This window comes from Haliotis rufescens, unplaced genomic scaffold (assembly GCF_023055435.1).
Source record: "Haliotis rufescens isolate VD_foot unplaced genomic scaffold, xgHalRufe1.0.p SCAF_2, whole genome shotgun sequence".
Classification (NCBI taxonomy): Eukaryota; Metazoa; Mollusca; class Gastropoda; order Lepetellida; family Haliotidae; genus Haliotis; species Haliotis rufescens.
The window spans coordinates 1217124-1237763 of NW_025963890.1; the positions used below are offsets into that span (position 1 = coordinate 1217124).

General features: G+C 42.8%; 1 protein-coding gene across 5 annotated transcripts in view; it reads left to right on the top strand.

Annotated features, from left to right (window-relative positions):
- Positions 1-20640, top strand: part of LOC124115599 (aminopeptidase O-like) — a 136604-nt gene that overhangs the window by 16774 nt on the left and 99190 nt on the right. For 4 of the 5 annotated variants that reach the window (XR_007222133.1, XR_007222134.1, XM_048399475.1 and 1 more), the window contains exon 8: positions 18129-18236. The exons of the other annotated variant lie outside the window; for it this stretch is intronic. Coding sequence is in view for 2 of the 4 variants with exons in the window: in XM_048399475.1 (XP_048255432.1) it covers positions 18129-18236 (108 nt within the window). In the remaining 2 variants the exon portion in view is untranslated. The remainder of the gene's footprint in view (positions 1-18128; positions 18237-20640) is intronic. 5 annotated transcript variants of the gene reach the window in all.

Sequence of the window (20640 nt, forward strand, 5' to 3'; positions counted from 1 at the left end):
CGATAAACGAACAGATGATGAGAAACTTCGTCAGTACAAATTCGAAATTTGAGGTTAAAAAATCACCAGACATGTTAATTTACTGTTTAAATTGTATTTTTTGTTCTGCTAGGCATTGTTTTACATCCAGGGATTAGGATTACCTTGTGTATTTTCTCGTAAACTAAGCCGGAAACAGCAATCAGCTGTACACACATTTTCTTGGAATCTACCGGTGATTCAGTCAAGACACACCCAATGATATAACTTTACAGGATTTTAATGATCGGCAAAAATTGTATCTGAATCTATTTTTTTTTATCAGGAATAATATATTCCAATATCTTGTTAATTTAGTTGCAGCTTTTACTGAACATATTTAAAATAATAATAACCCTAAGCGAAGCAGCTGATTGCTATTGCCGGTTATTATTTTTCACATGGAACCAGTCTGACCAGTCACCATCAAGGCTCCCGCGCAAGTGATCGCGAGAACTACGTGTTAACAAAGAATCCTCAAACTACAACAAATATGACTTTTAACGAGTCAAAGTATGGCATTTATGATATATGTATCCATTCTCTGTCAACTAAAGTTTGTTTCAAGGCGTCAATAGCGGTAATCTGAACATGGTTGCTGTTAATAACGGTGAGTTGTGCGATCTTCCGATCGCTTTGCACATGATTTCGCCGAAATTAATTAAAACAATATTAAAAGGAATTTTGAATAAAATTAATGAAATAAGTTACAAACATAAGTCCAGATATACAAAGAAAAAAAGTGCGCACTATACTCAAGAAAATACGGTTAACATACATAGACATAGTATTTCCCGAAGTTGACATCAAAATGGACATTGGGGTGAAGATTGAAATACTTTTTAACATTTACTGATCAATGATGATTGTAGAACGGTCACACAAGTAAGAGGTGAAATTCATCTTAACCTTCATTTAGATGACACAGTTGACAGATTCTACTCTTTTTGGATTCCATTGGCATGATCCGATTATTTTAACTGATTGGAACAGCATCTAAGTGCAATACAGAAACTACCAATTTTTTAACTTATCCTGCATTACTCCGTATTGCATTTACTGCTGCCTTTGACAGAGAGACGAACTGTGTGAGATCCAGCTGCTGAAGAAAGTTGTTTCCATCTGTTCAGGAAGCAGAACCCCCACACAGTCGGCATGCGGCCCGGAAGTCATGACATCACGTCAAAACACATAACTGCTTTGTCAGCCAAACGGAACGGACGTATCTGTACCCCTCGTGGAAATATTAAAAGCTTTATATGATACTTACTTTGTGTTGTTTACTACGACGAAAGTCTGCTGTGTTGTTTATTGTATATGGTTTGTTACCTTTGGTTTCATCCTATTGATAATTGGTAACGTTTCTCGCTAATTTTGTGGCTCTCGTCACAGTATTCTACGAGCGTATTGTTGTTTCCCACCATTTTGTTTTTTCGCACCCTTTTGCGATTCACCACATGTCCACATATTTTTTGTGTTTTGGGTTCTGCATTCGCTCTTTGGTTGGGGTTTTACACTAAATCAAAATGTTTGTATTTGGCATGTTTACAGTGTAATTGTTTGCTCTTCTAAACTTTTTGTGACAGAAAAAGTTATTTTGAGTTACATTATGCTTCATGTTATGTGTTTACACATTGTTATGCTTTTGCTTAAATTCCAGTATGCCTCGCTGCCTTAACTGCCGAAGGAATAAATCTGGACGGGACCCCCACCGCTGCTGCCTGGACTGTACAACCCCATGTACCCTCACAGAGCGGTGCAGATATTGCAGTCCCCTGTCGCCAGCTTCCTTCACCGCCTATCTACGAGTGTCCCGAAAACGCTCAACGTGTGCGTCGACACCCAAACATGCCTTACAACGTAGAGTCTGCCTCCCATGGCATGACAATCGACCGTTCACGGTCTCCTACACCACCCTTACCGTCGCCTGCATCGACCTCATTGTCTTCGGCGTTGCCCGTAACGGGTTCACTATCACCTCCGCCACCTATGTCGACAACCTTGACTACTCTGGCGCCTCCGACCACCCCAGCGCCTCTGGTGCCTCTGACTACCCTGGCACCTTGGATTGTTGCAGCGCCTCTGGCGCCTTGAACTTGTACAGCGCCTCCGGCGCCATGGACTTATGCAGCGCCTCCTACTTATGGACATGTACTCCCGTCCTCGTTTATGGATCCAACTTGGATGCAAGCCTTGATGCTATCCTTGTTTATGCAAGCTACTTTCGCCTCAGCAGCACCTACGGTGCCTCCTGTGAAGCTGGCGCCACTGACAGCCCTCATCGGTCTCGATCAGCATATACCTCATTGCCCTCGACTGCCTCTTGACACTCTTCCAAGTCCTATTGATCCTGTCGTTCTCGAAGTCGCTCACCCATACATAGACGTCGGCGTTGTTCATCTTGCTCGGCTTCATCGGAGGGATCATTTCGAGATTGACACACACTTGGGCCCATCACAGGTAGCTGATTGGCTAGCGGACCGTTGGGCCTCTGTCGCTCCCTCCCCAAGCCCCAAGTCTTGGCGTTGGATGAGGACTTCGCTAGGTTGTCCCTCACGCTGTCTTTCAAGGCTCCTCGCTTTCGGCCTGATGATTTACCTGTCCACTCCTTCGATGTGGCTGACGGTGCGCACATCCTAGACAAGGTCCTACATCGAATGACCGGGTCATCCCAGTCCGCCACCATCGGTATGCCAGACTCCCGACTCGCCTTCGTGGAAACGGAACTGCGACGTTCGTTAAAACCACTGTCTTCACTCGCCTCCTCTGCCAGAGCCATTGAGCAAGATCTTTCAGAGTCCAATCCTAATAGGATCAACAACCTACGGACTGTCATGAACTTTCAACTTCGCCAGGTCGACCATTTGCGAAATTATCTGAGAGCCACTCTGGCGGAGATCACCGCTACGCGACGTTTAGGTTACCTGACACTCACAGAATAGAATTCCTAGTTCAAGCGTTCCTTATTACGCCAACCTTGGTCAGGTCCTACCCTTTTTAATGGTGCCATCTCCTCTACTCTCGCTCTGGTCTCCAGCTTTGCGAGGGACGAAACAGCTCTCAGAGCCTTGGAGCATGTCAAGCACCAGTCAGAGGCAACTACAAACCTTGCCACTCCTCTCTTAAGGACTCTTCCAAACATATTCGCCACACCAATATCGGCTCCTTCACGACAGCGTTGACACCCTGCTTTGGAAGGAGGCCATAGAGGTTGTGCATGACCCGGAACCCAGGATTTTACTCCCAAGTGTTTCTGGTTCCCAAGAAGGGAACCACCAAATTGCGCATGATCCACAACCTCTCCACTTTCAACCGGCGCTACCTGCTAGTCCTCCTTACTTCCGAATGACGACGTTGAGACTGCTCGGGACAAGAATCAAAGCAGGCGATTCCCTGATCAGCCTCGACATCCAGGACGCCTATCTTCATGTACCCATCCACCCAAAAGACCGGTGTTCCTCAGGTTCCCTTTCAATGGTACCCATTACCAGTGGGCGGTCCTACCATTTGGAATTCCATACATCGACGACTGTCTCCTCAACAACCGGGATTCGAAGTTGCTGCTTGGCCGCAGGGATTTTACCTTGCGGCTCTTCAATCAGTTGGGATGGATCGTCAATCAGACAAAGTCGGAACTGACCCCATCGTTCCGTCTGCAGTTCTTCGGGGGCCTGTTTCTCACGGATCAAGACCTCCTTCAAGTCCCCAGGGACAGGTGGTTGAAAATCCTCGCTCACCTCTTCCCTGCCCTCCAGCAGGCTCAAACTCTCCGCCAATGGCAGGTTCTCCTGGGCCTTAAATAGTTGCAGGGCTGTGGTCCGGAGATCGACTCCACTGGCACAGCAACAACCTCGAAGTCGAAGCTCTCATCCTGGCCGTCTCCCACTGGCAGAGCATTCTCCTTTACGCCCAGTTGACCATCTCCACAATATCACCATGGTGTGGTGCCTGAGGAATCAGGGTACTCTCCACTCCACTCGGAACCTGACACTGATTTTAGTCGCGCCTTGCTGGCCGGTCAGAAGTTGGTTTGTTGACTTCCGAAACATCGCCAGAGACAACCCCCTGGAACTTTCGGCGTGGCCTAACCTTCTGCTCCATCCACACAGTTGGTTGCCACACCCAAACCCCGCCCAGTTTCGTCTGCACACCTGGCACATCTGCAGAAAGCCCTAGGAGCCAAGGGCTATTCGACTAGAGCGGCCAAGGCTATTGCTTTAGCCCATTGTCCATCAACACGGGGACTGTATGATGATAAATGGTCCTTGTTCCAGGCCTTCTGCTCTGACAAGCATCAGGATCCGATGACAGCGTGACCGCAGTTCCTTGCTGAGTTTCTTCTGTACTTGTGCAGCACACATTGATTAAAAGGCTCTACCATCTCCACATACTTGGTCGCCATCAACTCCATTCTTGCCATCCCGGATGACCGGAGAATGACGAAAATTCCCGAACTTTAGAAGCAGAAGACCAGAAAGCCAAGTTCAGACCACCTGCATGGATCTGAATGTGGTCTTAAAGGCTCTTTCGGGAGGATCCCTTCGAACCACTCCACTCGTCTTCCTTTTACAACCTAACGAGGAAGATGATGTTTCAACTGGCCCTGGCTACTGCCGCCTGGGTTAGTGAGCTCCACGCCCTCGACGTCTCTTGTGTCCGGTTCGAACGGGGAACTCATGGCGGCGTTCATCTTGGGCTGTGCTGGGACTTCATCGTAAACAATCAACTCCCAGGACAGCCTGATAGATCATTCACCATCCCTCCACTTTCATTGATTGTGGGTGTCGACGATGAGGAGGAACTTTTATTATGCCCCGTTAGGGCCCTGAAGGTTTTCCTACGACAATCTAAAGCCTGACGCAAGTCTAGGAAACGCCTTTTCCTGTCGGTCTCCACTTCGTCACAGTCAGAGGTCAGCCGGAATACTATCTCCCTTTGGCTCTGGGCAGTCATTCTCCAAGCTTATAAAGTCGCTGGATTGGACCCCCCAAGGCTTACAACCCACACGAGATTCGGGCGGTCGCATCTACTATGGCTCTTCACAGTAACTGTTCCCTCAAATCGATCATGAAATCGACCTTCATGATGTAGCCTTGGAAGACGTCGCCGGCGTTCATAGCTTTGGTGGTAGCCCTGGTGGTAGCCAAACAGGTCACCAACCTCCAACGCCACTGATTCTCCGTTACCCTGAGCGGGGCCTGCCGACCTCTCTGGTGTTTATCACCCCAGATTAAAGGGCTCTACTGAGTTCCGCATTCGCTCTTAGGTCAGTTCTAGTTTTTGGCTTCCCCGCCTCATTCTATTTCTGTCACCTATTTCGGGTTCCCCCATTTGTATTGACTCTCGTTTCCTTCGACAGGAATGGTAGCTGATATTCCGGTTATCTCTTGTATGCGGTGCAGGTTCATCAGACCTTGACGAGGGTTTCTTATGGCTCACATCTGAAGGTAAGCCCACCGGCCGTGCCGTCTGATGAAGATGCAATACAGAGGAATGCAGGATAAGTTAAAAAATTTAGTAAAATCTAAATAATTTTTACATTTGTATACTTATCCTGCATTACGAAGTCTAAGTCACCCCCCTCGCTCCCCTGCCTCCCCATGATGTTTCAGATGTTATGTTTATAGCAGTTATGTGTTTTGACGTGATGTCATGACTTCCGGGCGGCGTGCGGACTGTGTGGGGGTGCTGCTTCCTGTACAGATGGAAACAACTTTCTTCAGCAGCTGGATCTCACACAGTTCTTCTCTCTGTCAAAGACAGCAGTAAATGAGTAATGCAGGTTAAGTATACAAATGTAAAAAATATTTAGATTTTACTAAATATTGATTTCAGACAGATAGGTTTCAGGATGTTTGTTCTATTGTTAAGGAGAATCACATTTCCTATTAAAGATATGAACGTGGACATTCATGAGAACAGAATGGTAACAATTTGCAGTATAGAAAAATAATACCTCCATCAATTTGGATGCATTAATGTGTCTTTGTGTTATTAATGAAAACATTGTAATATTTATACTGGGAGAACTGTTTGCATGGGGATTTACCAGTCTGTTTGTAGAATATTGTGAGAAACTGAACAAAACAGCAGCCCAGTCTCCTGACTTCAGGGCTTCTATGTGTTATTGTCAGGTTTGTTCCAGTTTGTCCTCGTCCATGTAGTCTCCCCGAGTGGTTTATTCTCCCTGCATTGTTTTATTGTACGATAAACAACAACCATGTGTCGTTTATTTCTTTTATGAGATATCAACATTATGTACACTACATCTTTATGGATGATGATAAAATGTGCAAGCTTTAACAAATATTTACCCTCTTCTTTGAGTGGCATTTAGAAGTTGGAATGGTAACTTAGACAAAATTGTTATGGATGAGCAACTTCTTTATTACAATTGGGCGACGTTTTGGTGTAGATTCTAACACCGTTATCATCATTTGCTTGATAACGGTGTTAGAATCTACACCGAAACGTCGCCCAATTCTAATAAAGAAGTTGCTCATCCATAACAATTTTGTCTTAGTAAATATTTACCCGTATTTAAATAATGACGACGCCCTAAATAGAATCCGACCTCAGCATTGTCAGACAAGTCCATTTTATGCACAGGTGATATTTCCTGCATGTTCTCACAATCCTCATGTCGATTACTGGCGCCGATTGTCATATCACTCACGCTTTTGGATGCGATCGTTCGGCTTTTGCATTTATCTGCATTGCCCAGCTCTGTCTATGACGAACAACTCACTAGACACTCCCCTCTCAAAAATAACGTCGTCCAATATATGATGTCATCAAGTTGCGAGCGCATGTTCGAAACTCTGGAAATAATGCCTTGATAGAACAATGTTTTGTCATGAAATAAACCACTTCGTTCTGAATTGTTCTTTGCAATTTATTGCACAGCTTTCTTATATTATTGTTTATGAAAGAGGCCTTTTTCATGTCTTTAGAGATAACCTACTGTATGAATGAAAGCAATTTTTGTTTCCTTTTATGTGTTATTTGATGATTAAAATGCCCCTCTTACACGTCCAAGGATTATTGTCACTCAGCAACATTTTCTGTGTTGTCGGATTTCCTCATATTGATTTGTAAAATCAAAAACATCTTGGCATATGGATTCGACATATTTTTACTTCCATGGTGTTATTGACCAATCGAGTTTGAGAAGCAAACATTGGCTGTCACTGGTAATATGTGCGGAGATCACTGTCACCACTAGCATAATGCAGGGACTGTCTGCCTGTCCAGGATTCGTCAGCTTCTCATCACGAGTCTTGTTTGTCGGCAAAGTGTTTCAATCTTTGTCGAATGAGATGTTTAACTTTTAAAATAAATCTGATTGAATTAATCTCTCAGCATCCAGTCAAAAAATGCTGAAGGCAAAATACATGAAAATACATAAAAATACATAAAAATACATAAAATAAAATTAAATTGAAATTAATGCCTCCTGCATCGTATTTTTACATTTCCTTAAAACACCAAACATACTCCATCAGCCAACAGTAGGATGATCTGTAAGCTGAACACTGGTGACCCAGACAGAAGGACTGACATGTCCTGGAGGGACTCATAGCATTCCTATTGCAAGTGTGGTTCAAATTATTAATTGTTATTTTAGATAATGCCTCTATGTGCTTCAAACGACTAAAGTTTCAATGTTTAATAGTGGTCATGTAAAAATGATCTGATAGATCATCATTTGATTAATTAGAATTATAATGTTTAATCTTTTTCTCAATTTCATTTATCATGAATGATAGAATGACGTACTTTGTATGAACGAGTTATGTCTTCAGTACCATTATGTGCAGTTATATTGATCAACGTGTATTATTAGCCGAAATTGTCAATGAATAATTTATTAGAGCAGTGTGAAAGAAAGAACACAATTTGAGCTCACAAACGTCATTATTATCACTATTGTCACACAGGTAATAGGTCATCAAAATTACTATTGCCACACTTGTAAGAGGTCATAAAAAGTACTATTGCCACACTTGTAAGAGATCATTAAAAGTACTATTGCCACACTTGTAATATGTCATTAAAATTACTATTGTCACACAGGTAATGCGTCATTAAAATTACTATTGCCACACAGGTAATAGGTCTTTAAAATTACTATTGCCACCCAGGTAATAGGAAATGAATGTTACTATTGCCACACTTGTCATAGGTCATTAAAATTACTGTTGTCATACTTGTAAAAAGTCATTAAAATTACTATTGTCACAAAGGTAATAGGTCATTAAAATTACTATTGTCACAAAGGTAATAGGTTATTAAACTTACTATTGCCACACAGGTAATAGGAAATTAATGTTACTATTGCCACACTTGTAATAGGTCATTATATTTACAATTGCCACACAGGTAATAGGAAATTAATGTTACTATTGCCACACTTCTAATAGGTCATTAAAATTACTATTGTCACACAGGTTATAGGTCATTAAAATTACTATTGCCACACTTGTAATAGGTCACTAATGTTACTATTATCACACAGGTAATAGGTCATTAAAATCACTATTGCCACACAGGTAATATGTTATTAGAATAACTATTGCCACACAGGTAATAGGTCATTAAAATTACTATATCCACACAGGTAATAGGAAATGAATGTTACTATTGCCACACTTGTCATAGGTCATTAACATTACTGTTGTCATACTTGTAATAGGTCATTAAAATTGATATTGTCACAGAGGTAATAGGTCATTAAAATTACTATTGTCACAGAGGTAATAGGTCATTAAAATTACTATTGCCACACAGGTAATAGGAAATTAATGTTACTCTTGCCACACTTGTAATAGGTCATTATATTTACTATTGCCACACAGGTAATATGTCATTAAAATTACTATTGCCACACAGGTAATAGGAAATTAATGTTACTATTGCCACACTTGTAAAAGGTCATTAAAATTACTACTGTCACACAGGTAATATGTCATTAAAATTACTATTGCCACACAGGTAATAGGTCACTAAAATTACTGTTGCCACACAGGTAATAGGAAATTAATGTTACTATTGCCACACTTGTCATAGGTCATTGAAATTACTATTGTCACACTTGTAATAGGTAATTAATGTTACTATTATCACACATGTAATAGGTCATATTAATATTATATTTGTCCAATATAATAATAATAGATCCTTAGTTTTTCTATTGTCATGTTTGTAATAGGTCATTAATGTTACTATTGTCACACTTGTAAGAGAACATTAATAATTAGGAGATAAACATACTGTGTTTTCAATGTAGAGCTAGGTTACCTGTAGATTTAACCCTGCTAAATTGAATTTGAAACCGAACGCGCAAGGTGAGATTTCAAATGTTAAATTTAGTGCGGCCGTTAGTCGCCTTTTATGACAAGCATAGTCGCCTTTTGCAGCAAACATAGTTGCCTGTTACGGCAAGCATGGGTTGCTGAAGACCCATTCTACCCCCAATCTTCACGGGTCCTCTTGCTAAGAAGCACTTGCCTTCTTATAGATGGGGATGAGACTGGGGTAAATCATCAACTGACACCCTAAGTGTATTTTAGACCGGAATAGAAATGTAACAAATGTTATATTTGGGATAACACTTTTGTAGTAAATACAAATTCTGGTACTTTTGGGGGTTGAGTCCCATACGGGATTCGAACCCACTTTCAGAGTATTAGGCACCTAATTGCCAACACACAAATTCAGCGATCTAACCCACTCAGCCACCGAAGCTTCCACAATAATGAAAGTCTGACAACTGGTCATCCAGATTACATACTTTGTGTATGGATGGGACTCGACACAAAAAAGTACTAGAAGTTGTACTAAACTAAAAAAGTGTTATCCCAAATATAACATTTGTTACATTGGACCATTTTCTAAATGGCATTGTGTGTTCATAGAAGATGAATGTCAGAATGTGTGTCTGTGGCATGCAATCTAATGACTCCAGTTTGTGTAATCACTATCAGTATTTAGCATTGCTATCAGTGCAAAGAGAAATAGCCCTGAGGGTGGACCATTCACATGAGATTGCTTTCGTCCCAGATATCAGGGCATTTAAACTAAGTACTTGTTATTCTTTGACAGTATATGCAACATGATATTAGATCGTTCAAAACAGATATCATTGTGTTCAAATGCAAAATATATTTCTAGCAAGAAACATTCATATGGTTCAATCTAAACGGAACTTGTATCAATAAAATCCCCGGGATATTATATGAAATAATGGGGATGTTATATGAAATAATGGGGATGTTATAGGAAATCCCCAGGTGAGTACAACATCCCAGTTTATGAGATTTAACCTACAGGACAACAATAGGAAGACATCACTGGAGGTTTAGGAGACAGAACAGAGGTGCCGTCAGTGCTGGTTGTACTCTGGCTTACATGTTCTTGACCTTCAACTCAATAAGTATAGGCTGCTGGTTATTAAGTAATTAGAGCTAAAAGCTTAAACTCTGGTTGATTGACTTCCACCAAAGGTCAGCTCACCAGGAACCCATTAAGACTGGCTATTATTATCAATAAGATTTATGATAGGAATCAAATTTTAAATAAGTCAGCTCCACGATATAAGACCATCTATGTGTATTTCATCTATCATCAATTATTAAAAAAGATTGGGTTGATCTACGAACAAATGGAACTTTGATATTTTGGAATGATTAATGTCTGCCATTGCTGTGTTTCAGTGGAGATGAGGTAGTAACACGTCCTTCTTATAAAGTCATTTCTTCTGTCAAATTTAATTTTCATTCTTTTTTTTGTATTCATTAAAGATCAAAGTTATTGAATTGAAGCTAGCAGATCCACAGTAGTGAATTGACATGAGTTCACCTGTACACAAGATAGGCAGCAATGTTTTTCAGGATGCACTGAATCACAGGAAAATCAGCTTTGAAATTAAAGAATTACTGGCCAGTCCCTGCACATGAGCCAGTTTCATGAAGGTTCTTCGAAAACCACTTTCTTGATCTACTAAACTGGGCGGCAAAATAAAGTATAGGTCTTGTTCCATGATCAATAAAAAAATAACAAGAAGAGGTTTTGTTGTGAATTATAATATAATCTAGGGAGGGGTAACAAATGAATGATCAACCACAGTTTGAATGAAATTGTGCAATCACAAGTAATGTAAGCTCAAGGTAACAAGACCGCCTCCGTGGTCTAGTGGTAGAGCGTCCGCCTAGAGAGCGGAAGGTCCAGGGTTCGATCCCCGGCCGCGTCATACCAAAAGACGTTTAAAGATGGTACTTGTTGTTACTGTGATGACTTTGGCAGCTACAACAAACACTCGGCTTTCCGGGGAAAGGTTGTATTCTCTCATTACATGTCAATACACTCAGTCAAGTGTAGTCGGCAGCCATGTGGTCTGCTAGCGCACAACACACACACTTCCGGCGCTGTTACACGTGCGCACTCATTTATATAGAGACATCGTATGGATAAAGCAAGTGACTGGTTATATGATACTAAAACGCTACATTCCTCCCCCTTTAGTTAACAACTTGTTGTTTAAGCAATTAGTGAACAATGTTACTAACTCATCAGTCACTGAGAAAGAAATAGTGATTAACTCCAGAGGTTCAAAGGAAATTTTCCCATAAAGTTCACTGAAGTATTCTTGAACACTGAAATTCACAAACTTAATGTTCATTCACTTGTTTCTGAAATAAATGAATTGAGCATGCACCTTAAAGTTCAATCTGAAAAAACCCAAAACACTTAACAATGAAATACAGTAGTTTACAGATTTAGTCTATCTGGAGCTCGACGCTCACGAGTCGATTTTCTCAACTCAACAGATGAGGACAGTTCTGGACTAGTGTCACATGAAAGTAACCTGGTACGCGGAAATGGCGTGTCTGCGGGTGATACTGGTACAGAACTAGGCTCTGGGAGCTCTGGTGAGAAAGTGATGACAGACTTCGACACTTCACTTTCTTCCAACAATTCTGGGGATTCTGGTTTCACAGCATCGGGGTCCACATAACGCTTGATGAGGTGATCTACATGTCGCCTCGCAATTTTGTTATTTTCCAAGCTGACTTTGAAGGAGATAGGACCTGTACACTGGATTATCTCCCCTGGTAACCATTTAGGCTTACCAAGAAAGTTCCTGACGTAAACAAGATCACCGACAGCGAACTCCCGTGACTTTGTATGTCTATTGTGGTAGTGTGCCTGCTTCTCTTGTTTATGTTGAACTTTAACACCGATGTCAGGGTGAAGCAAGTCAAGATGGGAACGTGGACGTCTTCCCAATAGTAACTGCGCTGGAGATGACCCTGTCGTAGTCTGCGGAGTGTTACGATACCTGAACAGGAATCTTGACACCCTGGTGTTGATGGAACCGCCGCTGAGCTTCTTAAATCCCTGTTTGAACGTCTGGACACTCCTCTCTGCCAGTCCATTGGACGCTGGATTGTAAGGGGATGTACAGATGTGTTGAATTCCATTTCTCTTGATGAATATAGCAAATTCATCACTTGTGAAACATGTCCCATTATCAGACACTATTGTCTCAGGTAGACCATGAATGGAAAATGTTCTCCGAAGACACTCAAGAGTGGCACTCGTAGTTGCACTGTTGACAGGGAAAACATCCATCCACTTAGAGTGAGAGTCTACGATGATGAGGAACATTTGACCTTGTAAGGGACCTGCATAATCAATGTGCAGACGTGACCATGGTTTGGACGGCCAGTCCCACGGATGTAACTTTGCTTCGCAGGGTGAAGAACGACTCTCCTGACATATGGAACAAGTCCTGACCTTGTTCTCCAGCTCTGAATCAATGCATGGCCACCATACAAGACCTCTGGCAATAGCTTTCATCCTCGCTATTCCAGGGTGAGCTTCATGCAACACATCTACACACTGTTTCCTACCCTGAGGTGGAACCACTACTCTGTTACCCCACAGAATCACACCATCCTGAACACTTAGCTCAGTTTTCTTCTGAATATATGGCTTTAGCTCTGTATCTGGCTTCAGGTTTTCTGGAAAACCACATTCCACTAACTTCTTCACTCTAGCTAACAAGGGATCCTTCCTTGTCCAAAACTGAATTTGTCGCACATTCACTGGGAATTCTGCCATGTTCTCGAGGAGCATTATTGTGTCTCCTGGAACAGGCGGCACAGACACAGTGGTTTGCAGAGGCAATCTGCTCAAACAATCTGCGTTTGCTAACTTTGAGCCTGGTTTATACACAATACTGTAATCATACGCTGCCAGCATCAAGGCCCATCTCTGGAGTCTGGCTGACGCCATCACTGGAATGCCTTTCTCTGCATCAAGTAGACCCATGAGGGGTTTGTGATCTGATAACAGCTGAAATTTTCGTCCGAACAAATACTGGTGGAATTTCTTTATGCCAAACACTATTGCCAGTGCTTCTTTATCAAGCTGTGAATAGTTCTTTTCTGCAGGTGACAAGGAACGTGACGCAAACGCCACAGGGTTCTCAGTACCATCTGGCATGATGTGTGACAGGACGGCACCTACTCCATATGGAGAAGCATCAGCTGCTAAGTTGAGAGGAAGGTCTGGATTGTAGTGAGTCAAGACCTTACATGAAGACAAGTGAGATTTCACCTTTAGAAATACTGTATCATGCTTCTTGGTCCATGACCATGGAGTGTCCTTTTGTAGTAACCCATGTAGTGGCACTAACGTCGTGGAGAGATTTGGCAGGAATCTCTGGTAGTACTGTACCATCCCAAGGAATGACTTTAACTCTGTCACATTCTGAGGAGCTGGTGCGGACACAATAGCGTTTACCTTCTCCTCTAATGGATGCAGTCCCTGTGCGTCAATCCGGTGTCCCAGGTAAGTGACTGAGTCTTTCTTGACGTGACACTTTAAAGCGTTAAGACGCAAACCTGCTTTCTGCAATCTGTCAAGGACTTCATTCAGATTCTTGTTGTGTTCTGCATCATCAACACCTGTGACGAGAATATCATCGAGGTAGACGCACACATGTGGCAAGTCGCTGAGAAGACATTCAATTGTCCGCTGGAAGATAGCAGGAGCTGCCGACACCCCAAAAGGTAATCGTTGGTACTCGTATAGACCTTTATGGGTGTTAATTGTGGTGAGTTTCTTGGAATCATCGTCCAACACTATCTGCTGGTAGGCATTACTCATGTCCAATTTCGTAAACTTGCGACCACCTGAGAGTGATGCAAATAAATCCTCAATCCTGGGTATTGGGTAACAATCTGGTTTAGCAACCTGGTTGACTGTTAGTTTGTAATCTCCACATATGCGCACTGAAGACTGATCCGACTTCAACACTGGTACGATGGGTGCTGCCCACTCTGAGTACTGCACTGGTTTTATGACACCCTGCTGCTCTAACCGTTCAAGTTCATTCTCAACCTTGTCCCTCAAGGCATAGGCCATGTTCCTGTGCTTGTAGAAGCGTGGTTGTGAAGGAATAGATATGTTAATCTTCACTTTTGTATCTTTCAACTCACCAAGTTCCTCCTTGAAGACATCGGAATGTGAGTTAAGGATACTTTGCACATCATCACAATCTACTCTGAGGATTGTTCCCCAGTCTAGACGAACATGTCGCAGCCAGTCGCGACCAAAGAGATTAGCTCTTCTCCCTTTCACTACAATCACTGGCAGTTCTGCTGACTGTTTGCCGTAGTTCACTTTCACTGAGTGAGTGAGTGAGTATGGTTTTACGCCGCTTTTAGCAATATTCCAGCAATATCACGGCGGGGGGACACCAGAAATGGGCTTCACACATTGTACCCATGTCGGGAATTGAACCCGGGTCTTCAGCGTGACGAGCGAACGCTTTAACCACTAGGCTACCCGACCGCCCCTCACTTTCACTGAGCATGAACCAAGCAGAGGTATCTTCTCACCTAGGTAAGTACGTAACAAGGTATGAGGAGGTCCTAGTTTGGGTGGATCTTTCCCTAACGATCTGTAAGTGTCCTCATTAATCACAGAAAATGTTGCACCTGTATCCAGCTCCATGCTTAATGGCTGACCATTAAGTGCTAAATCAATAAACATTGGTGGTTCCTTCTCTCTCCTCCCAACAAAAGGTGTAGAGCTAGTCTCCATCTTGTAAATGTCATATATTTCACTTTCAACATCATCATAGTTATCAGGAGTGACCTGATTTGTCGCTGAACGCTTGTGCTGACCCCGACTTCGACCTTGACCTCTAGATCGATACGAGCCACGTCCACAACGAGAACCTTTACTATTCTGTGACTGACGACATACCTTCCCAATGTGGCCAATCTTACCACAATTGTAACACTTTGAGGTACGAAAATGACAGTCCGGAGATTTGTGATTTCGTAAACCACATCTGTCACATGGCGGGTAGACAGGAGCATGTTGAGATGATGACATCTTGTGCATGTTACCCCCTGTAGCTGCTGAAACACTTGAAGCACCAACTTTAATATCTTCTACATTCTTTGCTGCCAATTCCATTGACTGTGCTAGTGTATAAGCCTTATTGCAATCCAGAGCTTTCTCTGCTAATAATCTCCTCTGTATTGCATCATTATTAATGCCACAAACTAGTCTGTCTCTAAGTGAATCATCAAGAGTAGTACCAAAGTCACATGTACTTGCCAGTTTGCGCAACTCGGAAGCATACGCTGCAACACTCTCTTGAGACTTTCTATCCCTCTTGTGAAATTTAAGTCTTTCAACTATCACTGACGGTGTTGGGTGTTGATGATCGCGCATGACTTTCACTATCTCAGCAAACCTCATTTCCTTAGGTTTCGTAGGAGCGCACAAATTCCGGAGAAGTGTGTAGGCTGTCTTACCCATTTCACTAAGCAGAATAGCCCGTTTCATCACATCATCCTCGTCATCAACACCTCTAGCCGTAAAGTACAAGTCTAACCTCTCACAATAAATGTCCCAGCTGTCAGTCTCTGTATTAAATTCGTCGATCTTCCCGGAGGTAGATGACGCCATGTTTATGGAGCGAGTGAAACACGACGGACGTTAATCACACAAAATGTCCACAAAAACGCTAAGACATCCAGTTTTACCTCGTCGCCAATTTATGTGATGACTTTGGCAGCTACAACAAACACTCGGCTTTCCGGGGAAAGGTTGTATTCTCTCATTACATGTCAATACACTCAGTCAAGTGTAGTCGGCAGCCATGTGGTCTGCTAGCGCACAACACACACACTTCCGGCGCTGTTACACGTGCGCACTCATTTATATAGAGACATCGTATGGATAAAGCGAGTGACTGGTTATATGATACTAAAACGCTACAGTTACCCTGTCTGGCGCTCGGCATTAAGGGGCTAAAACAAGGACTGGTCGGCTCGGTGTCAGTATACTGTGTCTGAGTGGGGTATTCATGTTAAACTGCGGCATGGTATCTCAGTGGGCTAGCACTATAAATCGGCATCAGTCTGGACTAGTACAAGCAGCCACACACACACACACACATGCATGCACGTCGCTATATAAGTGCAATAATCTTAGACGCGACGTTAAACCAAATTTCACCTCACCTCACCTAAAGGTAAACAATGGTGGGGTAAGAAATTTCATTTTCAAAAGTTGTCTGAAATGTCACCAGAATATTGTCAGACACACTACAAGTTTATTGTCGACACAGTTGCCTTCAATAGCGTGTATGACCTCCAGCTGCCTCAATGCATGCTGTGATACGCCGCCTCATGGATGACGTCAGTCTTCTGATGACGTGGACTGGAATCCGTTACCACTCGTCTCTCAGGGCCTGCTGCAATTCTTGTCTGTTGACGGGAGGCTAATGGCGTGCTCTAATCTGTCTGTCAAGATGGTCCCAAAGATGTTAAATAGGATTCATATCGGGTGAGTGGGCAGGCCAGGGCAAAACGTCAACGTTCTGCTGGTTTAGAAAGTTCCGACTCAGTCTTGTAGTATGGGGCCAGGCATTGTTGTGTTGAAACAATGTCCCCTGCTGTTGGTTTTGTATGAACGGAAGCACAACTGGCTGCTGTCTTCCTGAATCATCTGTGTCCTCCTGAATCATCTGTGACCTCCTGAATCATCTGTGACCTCCTGAATCATCTGTGTCCTCCTGAATCATCTGTGTCCTCCTGAATCATCTGTGTCCTACTGAATCATCTGTGTCCTCCTGAATCATCTGTGTCCTCCTGAATCATCTGTGTCCTCCTGAATCACCTGTGACCTCCTGAATCATCTGTGTCCTCCTGAATCATCTGTGACCTCCTGAATCATCTGTGTCCTCCTGAATCATCTGTTTCCTCCTGAATCATCTCTGTCCTCCTGAATCATCTGTGTCCTCCTGAATCATCTGTGACCTCCTGAATCATCTGTGACCTCCTGAATCATCTGTGTCCTCCTGAATCATCTGTGACCTCCTGAATCATCTGTGTCCTCCTGAATCATCTGTGACCATGCTTTCTTGTCAGCTTATAAACCTACTGCCACTTTTGTCTATTGTATCTTAGGCATCTTCCTATCTCGTAATTACCTCTTAGGAGGTTTCACTGTTTCCCAGTAAGAACTTATCATGGGTATAAGGCTTTACTTTCTCATGGTAAGACCTGGTATGAGTTTTAATTTTTCCAAATAAGACTTGATGGTTTTTTGTCGTAGATGAAAATTGTGCTTGGTGTTTCAAAAGTCCAATGTTTTAAAATCGCAGATAATTAATGAAAGTTTTCATTATGGATGACGTGAATCGAACCTGCAACCTGACATATCCTGTTTAGTTTTGTAGCCCACTGTTTTCCCCCTGAGCCATCGGACCAGGTGATGAAAAGTTGTTCACTTTTACATGTCATGAATCCTGTTGGTCCATGCTGCACGTGTTTTTTCTCGTGCACGCTTTGATTGAATTCCTTTTATACCCTACAGCGACACACTGTATTGTTTCACTCTAAGGTGTCTTGATGTTTTCTTTTTTTCTGGTATTTCTTGCATTTAGACGGTTCATAAGTGAGCTCGCTCCTTGATCTTATATTGTGGAGATCTATATAATTGCCAAGGTCTTACTACCTCGACCATAACTTAGGAGGAGTGCTTTATCCTTCACATATGTCCCTCACTCTTTGTTCCAGGGATTTTTCCTGTTGCGGCACCTGCAGAACAAAGTTGGCCTCACAGAGTTCCTGCTCTTTCTCCGCCATTACGTGGATCGGTTCCATGCCCAGCTTGTCACATCACAGGTCAGCCAAAACACACCTCCCCTCTAGTCAACACACACCTCCCCTCTAGTCAACACACACCTCCCCTCTAGTCAACACACACATTGCCTCTAGTCAACACACACATCACCTCTAGTCAACACACACCTCCCCTCTAGTCAACACAAACCTCCCCTCTAGTCAACACACACATCACCTCTAGTCAACACACACCTCCCCTCTAGTCAACACACACATTGCCTCTAGTCAACACACACATCACCTCTAGTCAACACACACCTCCCCTCTAGTCAACACAAACCTCCCCTCTAGTCAACACACACCTCACCTCTAGTCAACACACACCTCCCCTCTAGTCAACACACACCTCCCATCTAGTCAACACACACCGCCTGTTGACTGTTGGCATATTGCATTTCAAAACTTTTTATTTCTTTTTTGAAAAAATTATCAAGTTTGAAATGCAGAATTAATCTTCTAAACAAACAGATGTCAAGAATTGATGACAAACCTAATCCCTTGGGGTCTCCATATCTGATTATATTTGGCTTCTGCCTGGAAGGTCAAGGACCATCAACCATGATGAGGTCCTTGGTGTCCATCTCTGTTCACTAGAGACAAATTTCAATCAGCGATGATGAATTATGTATACCTAGCTCTATCAATATCTGTACCATTTCACTCCTACCAAAGGCCAAAGTCACTGTCATTCACTCACAGAAGGCTAGCAATGTAGAGCATAAGGTATTGGCCCTATGAGGATTCTGTCCCAGCAGACGATGCTTAATGACAAGACTTTATGGATCATGTGGTCCAGCTTGGTGACTTGTATGATAGATCGTTATCGACATGGATTGTTGCAACTGATAACAGTCACTTGGTTGTCTGGTCCACACTTGACTATTTTCAGGCCACCTTCATATACAGTGGAAAGGGGGGCCCAGTCATCTAAGGCGCCGCGATTCGCTGTGCAGAGTTGTGTCCCTTGGGCATGCCAGAAACCTGTGATTGTGGGTTCGAATCCCGGTTTGCCCCGGTTATGTTTCTAGGTTTGTCAGCACCATACCCATGCTTGTGGGTTTCACCGAAGTGGTAACATCTGAGACCTGCATCACTTCGGGCTTTCCTCCCACATTAAGCTGACACACTGTGATATAACTGGAATACTGTTAAAAGCGGCGTTAAACCCAACTCACTTACTTACTCAAATACACTAGAACCCTTTTAATCTAGACGGTCTCGTTCTTAGTGTTGATTGTCATATCAGCAGGCTTTCCTGGATAAGTGAATCATTTGACAGTGCATATTGCAGAACGGAAGACCATCTTGTCCTGGATTATATGTTCTAATAAGATTGGTGACAACTCACTTCTGTCGGAAGTGCGACATCCAGATTATTGGGGGCGGAGTGGTCAAGCGGTCAAAAGCATCAGGTGCTGAGCTCGTATCTCTCTAGTGACCCAGTCAATTATTCAGGTTTGGGACCAACAATGTTTACAGGTCCTTACAGTGTTGTCACTACCCCTAGCGTACAGTACATTCACCATGTGCACTCAAAAGAACCCACTCGTCCGATGTGTCAAAACTTGTGGTGTCACCTTTGGCAAGTGACTAAGTTCAAATGTGCCTCTGTTCACCCAGCAGGGAATGGGTACCCGATATGTGAGGTGGATGTAAAAACCCTCTAGCGCCTCGAGGCAGCTTGGGTTGTATACTCCTCAGGGAGTTGAGAATGATAACCGGAATGTGAACAGATCCACAGGATGGGGAACAAATAAAACCACATTTGAGCAGATACTAGTACCTGGATACTGAGTTTGACTGCAGCTGGAGTATTGCTGAGTGTTAAATGGCAAAGAAAAACTTCATAGAGTATTGATAGTACTGGTATGTAGGTGGGTAAGAGGCGACTAATGGCATAGGGTGGTCAGGCTTGCTGACTTGGCTGATTGATGCATGTCATTGTATTCCAATTGCGTGGATTGATGCTCATGATGTCAATCACTGGATTGTCTGGTTTAGACAAGATTATTTACAGACCGCTGTCATTTAGCTGGAATATTGCTGAATGTGGTGCTAAACAACAAACAAATAAATAAACAAACAAACAGACAAACAAAGGGTACAGAGGTGGACATAGGTTCTTAGAGAAATCCTTCATACAATAGGGGAATCTGTAATCATTGAAATTCTGGTATCAAAACTATGACAACTGATAACTTCAGATTTTAACACAACCATGATAAATCGCTACATTTTGCTGTTCCTGAAGACTACATTGTTAGTTCACAACATCAGCAGATCACAACATATTAATGTGTATCACAGACTGGGAACAGACAATGTTCACTTCCTGGTGTTCAGAAGCAGGGTCAATACTTACTGATAACTACTGATTGCAACACAACTGTGTATTTATTCCCTA